At 40.4% G+C, this 22,203-nt stretch overlaps 1 protein-coding gene, 1 long non-coding RNA gene and 1 gene segment (V, D, J or C); 1 reads left to right on the top strand and 2 right to left on the bottom strand.

Moving 5' to 3' along the window:
- LOC131274074 (uncharacterized) overlaps positions 1–14,258 on the top strand; it is a 33,714-nt gene extending 19,456 nt beyond the window's left edge. Inside the window, exons 6-18 of the mRNA XM_058279076.1 lie at positions 1,644–1,714; positions 2,172–2,196; positions 3,958–4,028; positions 4,475–4,499; positions 6,719–6,789; positions 7,229–7,253; positions 7,838–7,911; positions 8,367–8,391; positions 9,766–9,825; positions 11,573–11,661; positions 12,072–12,190; positions 12,268–12,362; positions 13,972–14,258. Of these exons, the coding sequence (XP_058135059.1) occupies positions 1,644–1,714; positions 2,172–2,196; positions 3,958–4,028; positions 4,475–4,499; positions 6,719–6,789; positions 7,229–7,253; positions 7,838–7,911; positions 8,367–8,391; positions 9,766–9,825; positions 11,573–11,661; positions 12,072–12,190; positions 12,268–12,362; positions 13,972–14,021 (800 nt within the window). The 3' untranslated portion in view covers positions 14,022–14,258. The remainder of the gene's footprint in view (positions 1–1,643; positions 1,715–2,171; positions 2,197–3,957; positions 4,029–4,474; positions 4,500–6,718; positions 6,790–7,228; positions 7,254–7,837; positions 7,912–8,366; positions 8,392–9,765; positions 9,826–11,572; positions 11,662–12,071; positions 12,191–12,267; positions 12,363–13,971) is intronic.
- Positions 1–22,203, bottom strand: part of LOC131273808 (immunoglobulin kappa variable 3-11-like) — a 911,457-nt gene that overhangs the window by 503,822 nt on the left and 385,432 nt on the right.
- The window catches only part of LOC131274080 (uncharacterized), a 46,923-nt gene continuing 40,915 nt past the window's right edge, over positions 16,196–22,203 (bottom strand). The window contains exon 3 of the long non-coding RNA XR_009181292.1: positions 16,196–16,383. This is a non-coding gene — a long non-coding RNA (uncharacterized lncRNA). The remainder of the gene's footprint in view (positions 16,384–22,203) is intronic.

Genomic DNA, 22,203 nt, shown 5'->3' with positions numbered 1-22,203 from the left:
TCCATGACTTGGCAAATATATCAATTGAGACACTTATAATTAAGGTAAAAAATAATCCAAAGTGATATTTTTATGCATTTTGGGACAAAGGACTTCATAATAAATAAGACCACTATCATTTGTAATTGCTGTTCATCTCACTTGACTGAGTCTCTGTTAACAGTCAGGGAACTCATTCATTCAGAAGAACAGGCATTACACTTAGGCTGTCAACAATGGGATCTTTGCCAGCTTTGTCAGATTCATTCAAAAGGGAGATGATACATAAATAATGTGGCTGTTGTTAAGCAAAGCAGGTAAACTTGGAGTGTGGACTCCTGGGTTGGAAACTAGCTGAGTCTTGAGTAGATGTATCTTGAAAGAATATATGCAAATTGATAATAAGCACAAGAAATGATACTCAATATAATTAATCCTCAATGAAATGCCAGTCAAAACCACGATGAGGTGCCCCTTATATCCAGTAGGGTAGCTAACGTTTTTAAGAGAAAATAAAATGAAAAATAACAAATATAAGTGAGGCTGTGAATCAACTGGAAGGCCCATACATTGGTGGAAGGAAGGTAAAATGGATCAGCCAGCCACATTGGGAAATAGTTTGGCAATCCCTCATTGAGAAAAACACAGGATTACCATAGGGCCAGCAATCTAACAACTAGGTCTATATATAAAAAGAATTTAACTTAAAAGGGGGACACAAATAGGTATTTGAAAACTCAGTGTTTTTTGCAGCAGCATTCAGAATGGCCAAAAGTTTCAAGCCACCCAAGTGTCCATCAAAATGGGAATCAGTAAAAAAAAAAAAAAAAAAAAAAAAAAAGAAAAAAAGCATATCCATAGAATGGGCCACACAAAGTAAAGAAGTTCTGATGCACCCTACTATATGCATGATACTTAAAAACACTATACTGAGGAAATAAGGAAGATATGAAAGAAAGACAGTGTATCGATGTACTTATTTGAAATATAAGAAAAAGAAAACTCAGAGAAAGAAAAGGAGATTATACTTTATTACCAGGGGCTAGGGAGATAGGAGATTAGGCTTATTGGTTAATGGCTACAGTTTCTGTTTCAGGTAATGAGAAAATTTTGGAATTGAATGTTTGATGGGATGGTAACACAACATTGGACATGTAATTAATTGATGACAGTAAATTAATTGTATAGATAAAAATGAGTAAACTGGCAAATTTTATGTTTGTAGATGTTAACTTGTTGAAAATTTTTAAAAATCCTGTAGAACAGATGAGAAACTCAAAGTCAACAAAGATCTGTGAGGGCGAAGCAGTAGCTCATGATGTCAATGAGATTCCAGCCATTTTGCTGGATTTCAGAATGGGTCAGATAAGAGTTGGAGCCATATCACTGTATCATATTGTACATTTTAGTACCACTTGTTCGTGAGCTATTTCACATTGATTTAGACTCTCCTTAACTACAAAGCCAAGGGTCCTATTTCTGATGCCCATGATTTCCTCTCTTTGGTCTCCTTCTTCCATGAAGTGTGTCTGGGTAACTCCACAGTCCATGTTTCCTGACCACCCGGACCTGCACATTGTAAGCCCCTGTCTGGGTCAGGCAAAGATCCCTGAATAATATCAGCCACACCCCACTGTACTGACTGTTACTCTGTGTCCCCCTAGCTCCCCTGGAAGACCTGGTGGAGGACCCTCTTCGTGACAGGGAGGATGAAGTGGTTCCACCTAATGTTGAGGTAAGGTCATCTGTTTTGGTCTAAGACAGAAATATTCCTTTCTCTTATTTGTCCTTTTCAATTGAGTAAATATCATAATACATGATGGTGTGAATTATAGATATCACCCACTGGTCAGGGGAAAGGATATTTGGAAGGGTTCTCTTACCAAAAGAGCCCTGATAAAGAAGGCATTAGAAATTGAAGCACCAGGTTATATAGCATATGGTAGTGGGCTTGTGCCTCAGCACCAGTATTCTGCTTGGATTTGAACTTTTGTAACTCCCATCAAAATGGTCTGGAAAGTCATATCCATCAGGCAACACTTGAGCCATTCCTAATGTATTTTCCATGTTTATTTACGGGGCCTTTGACTTTACGAATGCTTCCTATCAGTTCTCATAAAATCACCAATACCTGAGAAGATGCTACTCGACATCATAGGATCCTCATAGTGTTTTCTTTTTTGCAATTCCAGGGGAACTCCAGAGAAAGTGAAAACGGTAGGTATTCTGTGCTAATCCCACATCCGAGGGTAAAACAGAGGTGAAATAAGGAACTTCCAGAAAACGTTCAGCTGGGGACATCCTGGACAAAGCATCATGGTGACGATGAAATGGTTTCTCTGAAGGGAATCTGCCCTTGTTACTACAGTCTGTGGTTTTGTCTGTGGTCTCTTTAGGTTGTGCAGGCTTTGCATGCATGGGGGTTTGGGGGGGTCTAGTGTGAGTTTCTGTGGTGTAATTTTGACTTTGTGTGTGTGCATATGGGGGCAACCATGAGCAGTTTCCCAGATGTTATATCCCATTTAGACTGGACAATTACCAGGGACAACAGGGACAGTTTTCTCAAATATACCCCATCACCACTGCATGTTCTATGTACATGAACTTGTTCCACACTCACCAAAGCTGGACCTGGGGTTTGCTTTCTATGACCACAACACAGATGGAAAACTGAGGGCAAAGGTGAACATCCCAAGCTCTTGCACTGCTAATGGGATGGTACTAAATGGGAACCTAGTCACATGTCATAATACTTTGAGTTACAGGCCTGAACTTGCCACGCAGCCATCTGCTTACTAGAAACCATACAAGGGAGTTACAGCACCTGTATATGTGCATACACCAGAATTTACATGAGCCTACAAAGAGACCAAAACTGCCCATCATTATAAAGTAGCCTCAGTGGTCACATGACCTAGGCCAAGTACCTGTGCTGGCTACCACAGACTTTGATATAGTTATTAGTGCTCAAAGGACACAGTAATCATACATGCTAATGAGCAGCTCCAAATTCTGAGAGTCATGAGGCATCACATAGGATGACGTGATCCATGATAACTGGATTGAGGTCACAGCTCAGGAACTTACCCGAAGCAGATAGGCATCGGGAAGACAATTTAGTACATATGACAGCATCATCCCAAAGGACACAATAGGCACTCAAATCACGAGTCCCACAAGATGGTCTTTGAAAAATAAGAATGCAGACACATCTTGGTTCTTAACCTGGTGTCCAAACCCCTTGTGGAAACGTTCCTAAAGAGCTGCATTTGTGGGTGTTGACACTCAATCTGTATGTCCCTACATAATGGCTATCCCACATTTGATGGCCAATGATGCACGGTCAGTATTTCAATGGCTACTCACACTTGGTGTGGGAGAGAAAGACTGGAAGTAAAACCATCTGATTAATAAGTGTTGCTATTTAAATGTAAGATTTTAGTATTCCCAATCTTCTGTGATATGTTATCTTTATCCCAATGGGTTAGTGAATAAATGCAATAGAATGCATTACATGGAATGGAATCCAGACCACCAGAATACTTTGCTTCTAATCAAGTGATAAATTTCCGTAGAACAAATGGTAAATGCAGTGTCTATATATGTGGTGTGGAGATGGAATTAATTTGCAGTTGTCCAGAAGATACTGGCACTTAAGCTGAGATGTACTATAAAGAGGAGGGATGGTGGGACTCAGGCATTGAATCATAGCCTGTTTTTCAGTGCCATTTGTACACTGGGTATGGTCAGAAGGTTTAGGTTGATATTAGCTTCAGAGCTAGGGATATATATTTGTTTCTTTCTGGCTGCTCTCTTTGCATCCTTCCTTCATGATGGAAGATGGTCCCACAGCAGTTCTCAGCATGCTTGATAAACTACCTCCTCTACACAGTTAAGAGTCTTGTCCAAGGCTGTAAATTTACTTTGAAATTTATGAGAAACACACCAATGTGATGAGTCATTCTGTGTCATTCCTAGAAGACCAGGAACAACTGATGGGGGCACTTCCAAGTGATCAAGAGGATGAAGAGGTCCCATTTAAAGCCAAGGTGAGCTTACTAGTCATTGATCTAAAGTTGATTTTTTGGTCTCTTCCATTGTAATTGATATCAGATGAGGATACTTAATCATGAACATATTAGATGAAATATTACATTTCCTTGGGGTGGGAAGCATCATGTGGGGGCTCTTCTAACTGATCCAACATTGAAGAGATCAACCACAAAGGGGAGCAGAAGTTGACAAAGTAGGCTTTTGCTCAGCTACAATTTTTTTCTCCTTCGATTAAGAATTTGTAATCGCCGCCCAAATTGAACTTAACAAATGTGCGTCCAGGAAAATCTCATGCCTTTCTTGGTGTGTCTGCTACACCTGCTCATCAGGTTTGCTTGACCCCTATTTCACATCTGAATTTCTAATGCTGCAAATCAAGCAAAAATCCTTTGCAAACAGCCGAAACATGATCTGATCCTCATAAGGTTTTCTCTGATTGCAGGTGGCCCCAGGAGAAAGTCAAACAGGTACATATCTAGAATTGCTGAATTGAGGTAATTTTGGATTAGACAAGCAGGGCATTGATGCTAGGTTTGCCTGGAAAGCCAGGGTGGTTCCAGTTACTGGTGGGATTTTTTGAGGTATGGTTAAACATTAAACATTAATTCCTCCTGATAAGGAATGTGGTCATGCTCTATTGTTCTCTCAGTAGATGTATTCACTTCACTTGAATGGATTTGTGTCTATGGCAGTCATGGAGTGTGTATGAGCGAAGCCTATTGGAGGGATTGAGAAGGTGTGTGTTGGGGCATTGCTGTGTGTTTCCCTAAGTGAAGGGTCCAACATACACAGGACAACTGTCATTGAAACCTTTCTAAAACACCATCACATCACCACAGCACATATTGCATATAATAACCTGTGAACATCTCACTAGAATCATTCCTGGAATTATGTAAACTCTCCCTATCCCTTACAGCCAGGTTCTGAGGGGCATAAGTTAATGACCCGAGATTTCAAATTCCTAAGTTGTAGAGACGAGATTTGGACTGAGGCATGTAACCCCTATACTACTACTCTGAACTACTGAATATTACCTAATCACAGGTATGGGTCACTAGTGACAATGAAGGAATTTCCACTGCCTATATATATGTAGGTGCCCATGGCATTTCCTAAACATGACACTCGTGTATTAGATATTCACAGGGGTCACATAACACAGGTTAGCAGGTGCATTTTACAAGATACTTATTCACAGTTATTAGTGTGAAAAACACATAGAGAGCCCCACATGTTGCTGGTAAACTCACAGACTCTCAGACTCGTGAGGTTTCAGTGGGACAAGCTTGCCAATCGCTGCCAGTACTGGGTCACAGCTCAGCACATGGCCCGAGCAGACAGACAGGGATTGGAGAGATATTTTCATCTATTTAATAACGTTATCACCATAAGCCATTAAAAAAAAAAAAAAAAAGATCATTCTGTGAGCTGCTCATTTGAGGAAGAGTAATGAGTAAGAACTCAAATTCCCTCTTAGCCATTAGGTTCATGTTCATCATTCTTATTTCAAGTTTCCCTTATAGCTAGCACAGAGATTCATGCTCAACCTTCAATCGATCCTAACTCTCCCACTGTGGGATGGCTCATATAATCATGGAGAGGCACATCACGCAATGAATACAAAAACATGGTAATGAAAAGGAAGATGAAGGAAAAATATCATATGGTGAACATTGGATACTTTTAAATGGTAGTCCATGAGTACTATGACAAACCCTATAAATATTATCTTTATGACACCTGTTAGTGACTCAATACAAAAGAATACCTTGTCTAGAATTAAATCCAGTCAACCAATAAATGAATAAATAAAACACTACACAACAGATTAGTGTTGTAGTAGGAGCACTTTGCATTAGTGGAGATGGAAATGACCTTGGAAAGTTCAAAAGGGCATTGACAACTTGTCTAGATTCAAAACAGGAAGGGGGAAGCAGATTTTGTCTCAACGGACAGAGCGTCCACCTACCACATGGGAGTTCCAGGGTTCACACCCAGGGCCTCCTGACCCATGTGATGAGCTGGCCCACGCGCAGTGTTGATGCGCACAAGGAGTGCAGTGCCATGCAGGGTTGTCTCCCACATAGGGGAGCCCCACACACAAGGAGTGTGCCCCATAAGGAGAGCCTCCCAGCATGAAGAAAGCGCAGCCTGCCCAGGAGTGGCGCCACACACACGGACAGCTGACGCAACAAGATGACGCAACAAAAAGAGACACAGGTTCCCAGTGATGCTGACAAGAATATAAGTGGACACAGAATAACACACAGTGAATGGACACAGAAAGCAGACAATGGGGGGGGGGGAGAGGAAGGGGAGAGAAATAAAAAGTAAATCTTAAAGAAAATAATAAAAACACAACTATTAAAAAAACAGGAAGGAAAAGTGATGGAGCTCTGTAAGTAATACCATCTGTTTAATACTATTTTTAGATTGAATATATCATGTTGAATTTGGATACCTTTAGGTACACAGACAAAAAGTTTTCATTTCTCATTTTTTTCCTGTTCCTCTTCTCCTTTACCATCCTTCTTCCACCAAGGAGGATGGCCCAGCAACATATTTTTACAGACTTATTACCCCTCAGGTCCCTATTTTCTTGCCCCCTGCAGTGTCAGGGTAGGTCCCTGAGTAACCCATGAACACCACCCAATGTATTGACATTTACTCTGTGCCCTCCCAGGAACCCCTAAGGGCCTGCTGGATGAGTCCCCCAGTGAGAGGGAAGATGAGGAGGTTCCATCAAATTCCAAGGTATGGTCACCCGTTCTTTCTCTGTTGTCAAATTGCTGATTTTAAGTTTTTTTGGTTTGTTTTTTTTTTTTCTTTGTTTTATTTGCCAATTGAGTTCAGATATGAAAATCAGACCAAATAATTATAGGTGACGTCTATGATTTCCTTAGTCAGGAGAGTGTTCATTTGGAACCTTTTACTAACATCTCTGCTTCAAGAGGAACTTCAAGGAGTCCCCCCTACATTACAGGGCTAGGTTTCCTCCTCAATAGATGGGAGAGATGCATAAAACAGGAAATGCTATGCCTTTCCACAAGTGTCTGTTACAATTACTTTTTGGGCCTTCATCTCAACCCATTTCCCATCTAGTTTTCTAAAGGCAGCAAGAGAGTAAACCAACTGTACAAACACTATACAGCCTGCTCCAGTCCTCAGAGGGTTTTCATTTCTCTAATTGTAGGTGGCTTCAGGAGTAAGTGAAAACGGTATGTATTTTGGTATCACTTTACTTCTTTTTTAAAAACATCTGGATGATTTAAACTAGGGGTTTCATGCTTTCTTTACTGTGGAAAGCATCCTGATTTTACCTTCCATGTGGGCATAAGAAATAGAGGGGTCCTTCTGTTTTAGAGGAAGAAAAATGTCCACATTGTACAGTACTTTCAGCAGTTGTGTTCCCCTTGGGTGGGTTGGGTTTTTGTTCATATCCCATGATAGTTGCACATTTTACAAGTATTTAAATGTTCAAAGTTCAACAATAACATTGGGCTTGAAAATGGGCAGGAGGAGCGGTAAGAAACTGTCATTGAACAACATCCTCTTTTTTAGTACCTTTACAGGTTCCTTTTATGGTGCTTTGGGATGTCTTTAGCTACAGTGCCAAGGACTGCTTCCCTTTGTATTGCTGCTCCTCCCTGTTGCCCTCCTTCCACTCCTTAGCAGCTCACTTAGGCTTGCTGAATACCTGCCTCCTTGTTATTCTAATCCCTCGTCCAAGTCAAGCAATGCTTCATGACTAAATCCAGAGCAACTACCCCAATGTACTGATGCTATTCCTCTGTTCTCCTAGCTCTCCCGGAGGGCCTCCTGGAGGAACTTCTGAGTGCCCAGGCAATAGAGCACACTCCATTTACTTACACCAAGGTAAGGCCAACTTTCTTTATCTGAGATAGAACCACTGCATTCTTGGCTTCTTTCATTTCTAATCCAATTCAGTTACGAAAATTTGACCACGTACAATATAGATGAGAGGTTCAAATGCTTGGTGCGTCAGTGTTCAGTGGGCATGTATTAGGAGCTAATCCCAGTTTGAAGGGGGCAATCATAAATGGCAGCATCAGGTTATAAACTATATGGCAGGAGGACATTCTTTAGCAGAAATTTTTTCACCTGGAATTAAGAATTTTGTACTTAGTAATCAAAATGGACTTGAAAACTGCATCATCCAGGACTGTTCATGCTTTACACCTGCTTTTGGTTTTCCTTAACTTCCTTCTTTCCCTCTTGTATTCTAAAGTCACCAAGAGGACACAAGCCTCTTGTAGCACTATAGATTAAGTTCTGATCCTTACGGCATTATCTTCTCTGTAAAATTGCAGCCAGTCCCAAGAGCAAGCAACAATGGTAAGTATTCTGAAATCCTACACTTGCTGAGAAAAAGTCCAGATATTGAAAAACATGAATCTTCCTTGTCGATTGAGTTTAAAGAGGTTCCTGATGACAACCTCCTTGAGGGAATAAGGATTTGGGTGTGGTGAATGAAATGGATATTCCAGGTAAGAACTAGGGTTGTCTTTCTTAAGAAGTTGAGTACTGATTAGTTGGCATGTGTTTGTCTGCATGGAAGTGGTGTGTGTTTACATGTGTATGTTTGTGATGTGATTCTCAGAATACATGTTTTGATTCTCAATGGGCATGTGTACAAATGTGAGTCTTTAATGAGTTTTCTGGATTTTTCACACACCAAACAGCACAACGACTAGTGTCAACTTTCTTTGTAATAAATCCCATCAGTATCTCTTCATGGATAAATATATATGTCAAATATTATCAAATTATGTACTACGTTAGTGTGGCTTACAATATGTAGTGTGGCTTACAATATGTCAAGTATACCTCAATAACTCAAGAATAATCCATCAACATCAAAGAAAATTTTCATGAAGCTCTACAGGGACAGAAATGTGGTACAGGACCCTTTTTCTGGGATGTAATAATATGTCTTGGCTTAATAATAAGCTTTATAAGGCTTTACTTATACCTCATAGCACTTTGAATGGTCAGGATGAAAGAAAGGCAGACATACATGTCCATTCATTAACGTATGAGACAGGGCAGTTTTGAGAAGGTGAAGAAAAGTCTTCAGAACTGGACATTTAATGAATACAGTCCAAAGAACTTGAGATTTTAGGTGCTTTGACTCCTAATCCACACATTTTCTTCAAGTCTCTTCTGCCTGGCAGAGTCTCTAAAGTTCTGCTATGAATTTGTCAACATTTGTCATTTTAGTTCACACAGCCAGGGCATCTAGAGCAGATTCTAGTTTTTGCAGTTTTGCTAAAGCCCAATACCCATTTGTGCTGGTGGCTGTGGTAGGGATGATGCAGAAGGGAACCTGTGCATCCTCACAAAATGCTCCCCAAGGCAGCAACCCAGAGTCTAGCACTAGGTCTGTGCTTTGAACTCATCTAAGACAGAGCATGTCCAAAGAGTCATAATTTCAGGGTGACAAGATTGGAGGTCAGTGCTCTATTTTCCAGCTAAATAAGGGAGTGAGAAGTTGAGAGCTGATACCTTCCCCTCCTCTCCCTCACTTGCAAGCACTTTGCACTTTCTTGCTAAGGCCTCAGGCTCCAGAGGGGCCCAGGAAGGTCTTAGAACCCAGGGCAGAGAGCTGGGTTTTCCTACGGTAGCCAGAGAGAGATCTCAAGGAAGAAGGGAGGGATGCGAGTGGCCCAATCCTTAATAACGTTCCTGCGGATCTTTGTTTTCCTGAAGACTGGCTTGCGGACTGCAAGTATGACTCCACTAGCAGCGATGACGAAGACGACAATCCAGGTAGGTTACAATTCTCAAGGAAGGATCCAATGGAGAAGATACCAAGATCAGTAGTTATACCTGGTGCCTTGGAGTCTATGGAAGGGGGCATATTAGAAAGTTTAGGAAATATTTATGAGGGCCTGCTTTCATCTTTTCGTTTTCAATAACATAAAAGTAGGAGATATAATGACCGTGAGCTTTGTGTGTGTTGTGTGTTAAATGAACTTTCCATGTATTTTTTAAAAAATTAACTTCCCATGGGTTAGTTTTTTCATGTCTTCTCAACAGTCTGACAACAAAACTTTGGTTTCCTTTGCTTAGCATCCCATAGTAACCGATACAAGAAATCGTGGTTTGGATTTAAGTGTTGAACTTCAATGGAGCGGGTCTGTTGGGACACAATCTCTCAGGTTCTCACCTGGACCTGGGACAAAGTGTTTTTAGCTAGTGCCAGATGGCACCTGAGAAGTAGGGCCTCATCCCGTGCACTTTTAGATCTAGTTTTAACTTTCTTCATGTTCCATCCTTACTGCGGATCCTGCTTTAAAGGTTAACCATGGGTTGGAAGCCATGAAGAACATTTTCTCTGGGCTTAGCATGTACCTGTGTCCTTGAGAGGTGTGGCTAAAGCACATTCTTGAACTCACTACTATTTTGCACTTCCTACCCAAATCCAAAATGCCAGTGTAGTTTGGAAACCTAAATTTAATTACATCTGAGAATGGTTTGAATCCAGTTGCCCCAGAAGAGCTTTCAAAGCCCAGCAGGCTTTCTGAGGACTTGTATGAATGGGCCGCTGACTTGTTTCACACACTGGCTCTCACAGTCCTACGGGGCTGGTGCTCTGGAATTGAGTATGCCCAAATCAGAGCCTCTTGGCAGCAGGGCCACAGGTTTCCTCCTGCTCTTTGAGTTCAGTGCTATGGTCAGCAGTGCCCTGTTTCTCAAGCAATATTCATTTCTCTCCCTGTGCCTTTCTGCAGGCTTCTCAAAGCACCCAAGGTACTCAGGCCTAAGAAGGCTTGATGAAACCTAGAAGGCTCAATTCATTTAAATGGCCACACATTCTACACAAGGCTATTAACACACCTGCAAGATAAGGGAACGTGGACAAGTTACTTTATGTCTAATTTCCTGTTAATCCTCTCTAAATCGCTTTTTTTGGAACCTATGGAGATGTTGAGAGGACAGAATGTTTGCATCACACCTAAAGCCATACCAGACACTTCAAAAATCACTTGCTTTTGGGGGTTGGTGGTAGCTCTCTTCCACAAGATCTGATTCAACTCCAGATCCTGAGTGTTGCATCTGGAATTGGTAATTGGCCAATCCATTGATTGGAGAGGGTGGCATGGTACACTTGATCATTCCCCTGTGTTCTCATAAGGAAAAACAATGTGAATGGAAGACAGGAATAAAGGAAATAAGCAGTATTGGGAGAGAGGAGAGGCAGGGAGTTTCTGAGGCAAGATGATGGAAAGGAAATCAACATCATGCTTAGCAAGACATAGAGAAGATGCCTGCCTTCTTTGAGGACAAGGAGGAAATGGGCATTCCTCCCCAGAATTATAGTATATGAGGTCTGGTAAACGGACCCTGTTGACATTAGGCCAACCACACAGGGCACAGGAGACGTTATCGAGGCCCAAAGAAAGTTGGGGTGATACAGACAGAATTGGGTGCCAAGCTCAGGTCACGGTATGACAAAGACAATAGGGGCTCTAATTCTCCCCTGAACCCTAACTTTCTCCTTTCCTTTTGCAAGGTCACCCTATCACAGTCACCGCAATGATTCACTCAGAGGCGTTTTTCTCGGACTCAGAAGAGTCAGACGTAGAGAATGGCAATATGCATGTAATTTATTTCCTCTTCTTGCCTAATTTTAAAATCTTCCTGTTTCTTCTTTGTAAGCATTTCTTCGTAGCTCTTCTCTTTCCCCCTCCTTTTACAATTGTCATCTCAAAGGCCCTGGTAGCCTCCAGGAAGGTGAGGTTATACAATTGACAATGTTTTTAAGATGTTTCTCCACCTTCTTCACCTACTGTATTTCAACATTGCATGGATTTCCAACCCTACTATGCACCATAAATCAACTGGTGTGTCCCTGAATGGCCCAGGCGAGAAGTTGTGCTGAAGTCTGAAGCATTGGCCCACATCATGTGGGGTTGGCCCCTGGGAAGTTTGTTCTGGGATGGACTCTCCCTTCACTGCCGTGTTCCTCCACATATGGCTCTGGAAAAGCAAGTGTGTTCTCTACCCTGCAGCTGTCTACACTCGTTGAGGAGGAGGAGTCTGTTTACATCGACCTTCTTTTCCGGGAATGCACAGAAGGAATCAATGATGTAAAAAGAGATGAAGAAGAGGAAGAAGAGGAAGAAGAGATGTTAGTGTGGAGTAGTGGGTAGGATGAAGAGGGAAGGGAAACAAGTCCACATGCACTAACTTTCTTTGCCACTTCAGGAAATTCAGCGTTCATGAGGAGCTTGCTGGAGTGCCTGCAACTGTGTGTGAATATGGAGGCGGAGATAGGAATCTGAGGGGGAAAATGAGCACAGGCAAGTGAAGGGTGCCCTGAGAATCTCTCCCCATGAGTAGAAGTGCTTTCCATGTAAGCCCTAAAGCTGATCAGCTATGCCTTCCCTTGGCTCCTTAATTTGTAGGAGAGGGCTCTAGCCCTCTTCAGAACCAAAGTTTGCCCTCCCAGTCCACCTAAGGCCTGCCAAATCCTCCTGTCTTTCTTACTGAGTGTGGTGTACACTGTGGAGTGACCTAGAGTGCCACCAGTTCTCACAGGGAAAGGGTGAATTGGCCTGTGTTAGGTTGCCAGGGCTGCTTTATCTGATACCAGTGATTAACTGGGGTAAACACAGGAATTGACAGTCAGTTTAGGAGATTAGAAGCAAAATCTAGGTGTCAGCATGATGATGCTTTCCCTGATGCTGCCAGCAACACATAACTCAACCTCTGCTTCCATCACCTGATCATCTGTCTTCATCTGTCTCCCGGTGCTCCTGCTCTGAATTTGTCTAGTCTTCCTCTCTTTGGAAGGACTCCAAGCGTATAGGATTAAGGTCACCCAGATGCAGGTTGGCCTCCCCTTCACTAGTAAGATCTCTGACGACCCTATTCACAGATGAGTTCACATCCAAAGGTGTGCAGGTGAGGATGAAAGCATGAGTTTATGGCTGCCCATTATTCAATCCAGAACCCAGAACAGTGGGGTCACTCTCAGGCAAACAGGGTAGCTACTGAGGCCCTGTTTTCTACCTCAGTGGGACCTGAGTCACAGCTGCCCAAGCCTTGGGGTCCTAAGCCTCTGTAGTTTCCTTCCTCGTCCCACTTCAGCTCACACTCATTTTCTCAAGCTGTACTTCTTTAGAATTTATTCATGTATGTAGAATTCAAACAAACACAAAGCACAAAGGAAATCTCCCTGCAGGGCTTGCTAGGAATGAGAAAATCAGAGAGGACTGCATGTTACTTAAGTCCCCTTATTTATTTTATATTGTTTAAGTAATAACTCTTGTTAGATTATGATGAGCGTTTTGTAATACTTACATGTTGGAATATCTTAATGTAAGAAACTATATGATTTTGGCATCACAGTCACTTTATATTAAAATGGGTTGCCCAGCAAGCTCAGTGTTTGATTTAGAATGAAACTGTTAATTAGGGAAAGAGCTCCAGGAATCGGTCCCTTTTTAATCTGAGGCTTTCACCACTGGATGCTGTTGAGGACCAGGGTGGAGGGAGCAAGGTTATCGCTTCCACGCCTCTCCCTTCAGAATTCCTGCCCCTCACCTGGCCCAGGGAGATGGGACTCTGCCTTTTCTTTCTAGAGGACTTGAGCCCACCTTTTCTTCTGCATCAGTTTCGTTCTCCAGAAGACATTCACTTGAAAGGTGCCCAATCTAGCAATCAGGTCACAGCCCATTGCCTGGAAATTTAGAGACACTCTTAGTCACAGACAGCACCCTATGCAGACAGCAGCAGTAGGAATTCAGTCCCTCTGGATCTGGCTCGTGGGATATCATGGACCAAAGATCACCTCTCCAGGGTTGGTCTGAGGTAACTTTTGAGTCCTGCAAACCACCTCAGGGAAACCTAGGCTCCTACCACCTCTGTGCCTCCCCAGTGATTCCAGATCCTGTATTTGTGTTGCAGATCCTACAACTGACTGCTACAAGGATGCTGAGCTGGAGGCCTCAGCCTGAAGCTGAGTAGAACTGGAGATCTTATGGCGCTTGGCGACACTTATGTGCTCACCCTTCTACTCCACTATGAATGAACAACTAAGTGGCACTTTAGTTTTTAATCCAAAGACTTAGACGAAGTCTTAGAAATAAGTTTTACTTTTAATGTTATATGCCATATGAAACAACTTTTGTACCTTTACTACTTATATTTCTTATTCTTTATGTAATAAATAAATATACTGATAAGTACCCTAAGCAATGCTAGAGCTATATGAATTATAATATCTGGTCTCTGTATTGGCTCCCACCAAGGTGAAACACTCACTCATGGAATCCTCATTGAGTGTTTGTTGAAAAAATAACTGGAAACTGACAGCTTATCATAAGCCCTCCTGTCAATGGGTTTTTAAAATTTCATTTACTGAACTATGTTCAGTCACCTGGTATGGGTCATGCCAAAAATGCTCATCTTGGTCTAGCAGGATAACTTGAATTTCAGGGCCTTTTTCACTTACATTGCAGTGTTGCTGTGTATAAAACCATGATTCACATTTCATTCCACAAATGTTACCCCATTTGCATCTGGCACAAAATCTTGTTCTCCAAAACACTGATGAGATTCTAATTCCTTCACATAATATGAGTGAGTATAAATGTTTTCACATTTTGGTTAACCTGGTTAATTTTCCTAGAATATCCCTTGCTTTTAGTCCTTCCAAGTCAGTGCACAGCATGCACTTCTGACACGCAGCTTCAAAGAATTTCCTTCCAGAGGGAAAAAAAATAAACAAATTGTAATTTTTTGGCATTTCTTTCAAGTCTTTGCTTTTGGATTTGCTTTGGATTTGGATTTGCTTTTGGATTTCGAGACACTCCAGTGTTCAGGTATTAGACCAACTATGCCATTTGTCATTCTTTTACTTTTTTTCCCCAAATCTTTTACATTCTCCACAAAATTTCTTTTAAACACTATCTGCTTTTCCTTTTGCTTTCCACTTAACCATTTCTGGTCATTCTATTTATTATGCATTACAATTCAATTTTGAACTGATATTTTTCTTATTTTCTGATGTCATCCCAATCGTTGTTTGATTTTCTATTTTTAATTTATGACATCTTATGTATTATCTCATTTTCTAAATGCCTTTTATTTACTTTTGAGAAAGCATTTTTCAGAACATAATATACATAATGAAGAAGGCCTTTCATGCATTTGTTGTGGCTACTCTGTATTCCGTTTCTCCCTAAATTACTTTGTTACATGAAAATAATGTGATTTTTTTCTTCGTATTCATATAATTAGAAAAAATTATAGAAGTGCAATTCAAATTAGCTTTCCCAGGAACAGAGATAAGTGTGTCTTCCTAGATTTTTTTATGAAATTTTTTAAAGTACAAAATCTTTCTTCCTGGTATTTCCAGATGCTTCAATTCTACCTCTCTTAAACATGGGACTTTACTCTCATCACCTCTATTGCACCTATCATTTTCTTTCTTCATCTGACTAGTGAATATTCCTTTTCATATATACTCTTTACCTGAAGTGAAACATCTTTTACCTGATGTTGCCAAAATCTAGTCGTTTTCTATAAATGCCCATATAGGTTGAAAATTAATTATCTGTAAGGGATTTTCCATTAGATATCTTGCATTGTATTTCATTTCTGAATTATAGTTGCCTATTTATCTGTTTTATTTCTATAATCATTTATATTTTAGCTACTTATATTTATTTTACACGGAAATTTCTTTGTTTTTATACTCCATATTTCAGTCATTTGAATTCAGAATTATTAATTTCCTCCCCAGTTTTAAATCAATATTCATACATATTTGGTGTTAGCAGTGGCAGTTCATATTCAGTGAATTAAAAAAAAAATGCTGCTGCTTTAGAGTCACAATGACATAGGTTCATTGTCATTCATATCAGGTCTGCAATATTACCACCATATGGTATATACTTATCATCAGACACATACATCAGCATCCCCCAATGTAATAGTTCTATTTCCCTTGGTCTCCAAGGATGTCCTTAATACTTGTCTCTCCTTCATTAAAAGTAATGTTTTATAAATAACTTCTAGAAAGAAAAAATTTGCTTGATATGGTTTACTGAATTTTAAAATTTAAGAATACATAAAAGACATTTCAGACATATTCTACCATGATCTTATTATGAAAGTGGGACACTTTTACATTATTAAGAATTACGTTCTTCAAAACCATAAAAATGTAGGTTTCCTACAATTAACTCACATTCCAGGATTTCTGAAGTGTGCGCACAGCCTTCCTATAAACTGGGGACTTTCTGCGGTTCACTGAGTGGAGGGTCATTTGTGGAAGTCATTCCATTCTCTTCACACCTGCGTCCATATGGTCCACTGCAAACATTATATTCAATTGTGAAATACTGAAAGTTTTTGCCATGACAACAAGATAAATTTGCTCACTTTCATCACTGCTATGCAGCATTATACTGGAAGTTCTAGCCAGAGGAATTGGACAAGAAAAACGGAACTGAAGAAGGAAGCTATTCTGATACACGGATGACATAATCTTTTAATAGATATTCCCAAAGAACCCTCAAAAATACTACTGGAACAAATACAGACATTAAGCAAACTTGCATTGTATGAGATAAAACACACAAATGTCAGTTCTGTTTATATAGTATGGTAAAAAAAAAAAGTCTAAGATGGATTTTTTTTAAAAAATCCATTCAGTTACCCTCTAATGAATAAAATATTTAGGAATGAATTTATTGAAAGTGTAAAGCACTTGAACAAGAGCAGTCATACCTGAATGAAACTGAAGAAGACTTAAACAAATGGCAAGACATCCATTGTTCATGGATGGTAAGACTAAATATTGTTCTAATACCAATACTACCCACAGGGAACTACAGGTTCAGTATTATAGTTATAAACATCCCAACTGACTTTTTTTTTTTCTTTTTTACAAAAATGGAAAAACAGATGCTCCAATTTATATGGCATCAGCAAGTGGCTAGAGGATGCAAAACAAACAACTTTCTCTATGGTGAGATTGGGATTGATTAATTTATAGAACAGGAGGAGGGCTTTGTTATGGATCTGGCTGCTTTAGATATGTAGGAATTTCTGGGATACTCTGAGGAATATTGGGGTTCACAGAAAAAGGGGTTCTAATTCTCCCTCTTAATGGCTGCCATCATTTTCCTGAAATTCTCATGGGAACTCAGAGGCAAAGATGTAAAATATCTCTGAGAACAGTACTGTGTCCTTCCTTTGGGGAATTTTCATGTAGGCTGGGTGCAGTCTTGGGTTCTCAGAAGGAAAGAGTGCCCTCTGGAAGAATAAATAACTCACCATGTCCCCTGCTCTATATACCCTAAATCATAGGATCTACATTGAGTTAAGCATGAACAAGGGTATGAGAATTTACTCAACATAGTGACCAGTTAAATTCACATGAAAAAGAGAAAGTTTCATTGACACATCTTACAGAATGGACACAATTTAGTTGAAGAAGGATTTGGGGAAGTTGTACATACCAGGCTGCTCAAAGAGTGGCTCAGGTCTTCAGTCAGGGAGACGAATGTTGACAACCTCTAGAGAAGTTCTCATATCGGTGACTGAACTTTTCAGCCCCAGAATTTCTATTTCAGTTGATTTTACATTTTTACCTCTTTACTGATATTCTCTGCTTACTGAGACACCATCCTCATATTCTCCTTTTATCATTGAGCATATTAAAAATCTGTAATGTATAACTCTGTTTTATAACTGAAGGATATTTTCCATTAATTGTCTTTTCTCTTGTGTGTGGGACATTCGTTCTTGGTACACTCCATGCCCATAAAACTGGATCTTTTGACTATTTTAAGGTGGCCAGTCTGAAAATCAGATTTTCCTGCATCCAGGGTTTGTTGTGACTGCTTGTTGTTTTTCTTCGTTTGGTCACTTCTTGGCACTAATTGTGTGAAGTCAGTACAATTTGTCATGGATAGTCACTAAAATCTCTTGTCCCGGTAGCTTACTGGCCAGACAGTAAATGGACAGAAATTTCCACATATGCCTAAAATCAACAATAAATTTAAAAGTCCTTGCAGATATGTGGTATGTATACACTGCAACATGGCTTCAACACTCAGTTTATGACTCCACAACTCCACATGTCCTGTTGGTACAAATCTTAATAGTAAACCAGAAATGAGTGCTTAGGTTGTTCTCAGGTCCTTTTTATAAATGCACCCAGTCCTTCTATATACATAGATTGTACATAACCAGGAATATATTGCAGCTTTTCAAGGATCTTATTAGCCAAAGCACCTCATTCCTCAGCCTTCCTCCGAAACATTCGTCTTAGTGTTTTGCTGCCCCAGTGTATTCCTGTGAGCCATGTGGCATCAACTAGTCTATTTGTCTTAAATGTTTTGGGTGAATACCTCTCGGGTAACCACCTGAGCACCCAGAGTTCCCTTAGGTGAAATATATGCAGGTCCTTGGAGAAGGACCTCCATGGATTTGCCATCCAAGTAAAACAGTCAACCAGAAGCCTCTCTGAAAAAGGTCCTTTCTGCTCCCTCTGGTATAGGTTATTGTAACAGAAATTCAGGCTGTTGTCTGCAAAGCCATACCAAGGTGGTGAGCAGAATGGGACCAGAGTAAAGGAAAATAACCCAAACCTCTCTGACAAGTTTCACCTGCTTTATTTATTTATTTTTTTCTCTTTCCCTCACCTGATTCAAAGTTCCCCTTCTTGCTGTATGATTTTGGTTAGATTCCAGAATTCATAACAATTTTATTCTGCTATTTTTGTCATTTTCTTTGTTGCTTTTGTGGATGGCTTGACTCCGGGACTCCCCAAATCCACTATTTTTGCTGTCGACATTCTGTTCCTTTATAACTAACCAACCCTTAAAATTTGTACATAGTGTGAAATACTTCCCCGATAAGCTATGATCTGAAATTCCAGATACATATTTTATTATTTCACTCTGCTTGGGGTTATTCTTTAAGCAGAAGCTTTGTAACATCCTAATGACTGTTTACCATCTTCCTTCTTCCTTTTCTCCCACAGTTATTCTCAAATTGCCTTTGCTTGCCACACATCTTGAACTAGTATGGGGATGGCAGGAATGGTGAGAGTGCCTCTATGGCTAGTTTTTGTTTTTCCATAGATATATTTTGGAAATATATATATATTTCTTTAAAAAATATATATATATATATATATATTAAAGAAGCTTTAGAATACAAAAATGGTACATCCAAGGGATTCTCATATGCCGCACTCCCTACCCCTCCGACACTTTCACTCATTATCAACATCCTTCATTACTGTGTTACATTTGTTAAAATTGACAAACCCATGTTGAAGCACAGCTATTGACCATGGACTACATTTTACGATATAGTCTACATTCTGTCCTGCACAATTTTGTAGATTATGACAAAATATCCAATGGCCTGTATCTGTCATTGCAATGTCATGCAAGACAACTCCAATGTCCTGAAAATGCCCTCACATTACTCCTATTCATTCCTCTCTCATCCCTCAGAACCTCTTGTGGTCACTGTCTTTATATCAATGCTAAGAGTTCTTCCAGTACTAGAGTAATATTAAGTCTATTATGTCTACTTTAATAATGTCTACTTTAGTCCACTGTTCATGCCCCAATCTTGAGGATTTGGGGATGGTGATGCCCCCAAAACATACAAATTTTAAAAACACAACAACAAAAAAACACTATTAAAAAATTGATGGGGCTGAGGGATGGGGAGTGGGGCATATGGGAACCTCTTATGTTTTTTAGGGTAACATTTTATGTGATCTATTAACTTTAAAAAAGATAATTAAAAAAATAAAAATTGAAAAACTAATAATAATGTCTACATTAGTCCATTGTTCATGCCCCAATATTGAGGATTTGGGAATGGCAATGCCCACTCTACTTCTAACTGAGAGGTCGCTTAGATCCCATAGGGCAGATGGATGGAACTATCTTGCTTGCAATTGCAGGCACTCTCTGCTACTTGTAATGGGTGTTCTCAATCATCATCTCCCTGTTAGTTGTCCTGGGCTCATCCAAAGAACTGGAGTGTAGGTGTAGGAACTCTGCTGAAATTCAGAGCTGAAATGGCCCATGGATGGACCAATGATTTAAGTCTCTGGGACATATATTTAACAAGTATAGTGCTAATTAGAGGATCAAATAAAAGGGGCGGGATAGCCATGTGTAGACAACCCAATGAATGAGTATAACTATGTTACATTGGGGAGCATATATACCAAAATAAGGCAGGGAATGGAATTCCTGAGCTGTCTCCCCTCCTTATAGTATCTAGATGTCTCCAGAGCCCCCAGAAGCCCCACTATTTGAGGCACTGTTTACTGTGGCTGTCAAAGAGATCCTGGTAATACTTGCAAAAACATAACCTCAGGAATGGCCTCCCAACTCACTTTGAAATTTCTTGGTATAAAAACTCATTTGTATTTAATATTTCCCCCTTTTGGTCAAGCTGTTTTTCTAGACGCATTGCTAGTTGGTGCTTGGTAACAATCCCCTGGTGCCAGGGAGGCTCATCCCTGTGAGTCATGTCCCATGGAGAGGGGGAGGTAGTGTATTTATATCCTGAGTTTGGCTTAGGGAGAAGTCACATTTAAGCAATAAGGAGGCTTTCAGGAGGTAACACAGGCAATATATCATACTAGGATAAGTTTCAATTTCACAAGGAAAGGCTCATAAGTACAGTCATCGATATCAAGGGTCTGGCTTAACATTCTGCCTTTCTTCAATAGGCACTACAGCACTCTGGGATTCTTGCTGTTCTATTAGAGAATGTAGCAGAACTGCCCAGAATGGGAGTTCAGTGTCCTTTTCATTATTGTGTGATTCGTGAATGGAACTGGCCCTTCCGTAGACAATTTATTGCATGAGTCCTTGGTCTGTTTCCTTCTATTCAGGATTGCACTCACTGTCCGTTCTCTGCTTCTGTCCACCCTGCTAATAATGGGTGAAGCCTTTCTCTTTTGTGAGACTGTGATGGTTTAAAATGTATCACATAGTGTGGTCTTTGGTTGCGATCTGGCTGACCTAGGTATGTAATTATTGGAGGAATTCCTTGAGGGAAATATGTGTTCACTGAGTATGGGCATGTAATTCTCCCACTTCACAGAAGGGCAAAATTCCCCCATATGTCTTGTTGGGACTCTCAGGGAAGGACAAAATCTATCTAGGAAAAGGACTGGCTGTCTCCCTTGGGGTTTAGGGATCAGGCTGCAAGCAGGCTGGACTTATCAACAGGATGTGGAGGACTGTGAAAGAACAAATAATCCATAGAGTCTCTTTATTCAGTGTACAATAAATCATAGGATCTGTAGTGAGTTCCTGAACTGAAAAAGGGTGTGGAAAGGCATTTAATATCTCTTGTGATCAGTAAAATTGATTTGAACTGCCAGATTTCAGAGCAATAGCTGCCTGAATCAACTCGATTTGGTGAGAAAGGGTCCAAGCAGGGAAGATACATACTCAGTGCTTGTGTACTCACTACCCACTCTCAGTCTAGACTCCTCAGGAAGGTGTGCAGATGGTAGTCAGGGAGATAATTGGGGCCTGCAGACTTTATACCTAAAACCAACAATCCCCAATGCAGCAGGTGACTTTTGCAGTGGATGGTCATCAACTGGTCATCTAGGGTTGGTCAATAGAAGGTGAATCTAATCCTTTGATGATCTGTTACATGGTAGTTGGTCTGGAATGCCTGCAGTTTAGAGACAGCTTGTGAGCCACACAGACCACTAGTCATTCAAGATAGTCACTTGACTCCCAGAAAGTCTCACAGCAGGAAAGAGAAACACTGATGATGCAGGGAAGGAAGGCCACAAGTTTGGAGTTTATCTAGACCATCAGTGGACTTCATGTAAGGGAAATAACACTGTCATTTAGGTCAGGGTTTGTAATGTAGTATCAGGAGATTGGGTCAGCATTTGGGCCCTCTTGTGGCTCAGGAATATCCTCGGGGGCTTTGATTCCCACCCCCAGTAACTTTGTGGCAGGAACGTTTTTTAAAGGGAGGGTCCTAATATGCCACGGCTCATCTGGCAAACCAACAAGTCAAAAAATTTGCAGAAAAGCAATTAGGAAATATTTTGAGATGAATGAAAACAAATATACTACAACCAAACTTTTGGGATGCAGCAAAGGCAGTACTGAGAGG

Source organism: Dasypus novemcinctus, chromosome 17, assembly GCF_030445035.2.
Source record: "Dasypus novemcinctus isolate mDasNov1 chromosome 17, mDasNov1.1.hap2, whole genome shotgun sequence".
Taxonomy (NCBI): domain Eukaryota; kingdom Metazoa; phylum Chordata; class Mammalia; order Cingulata; family Dasypodidae; genus Dasypus; species Dasypus novemcinctus.
The sequence above is the reverse complement of the archived record's forward strand: the minus strand, read 5'-3'. Positions and strand labels throughout refer to the sequence as shown.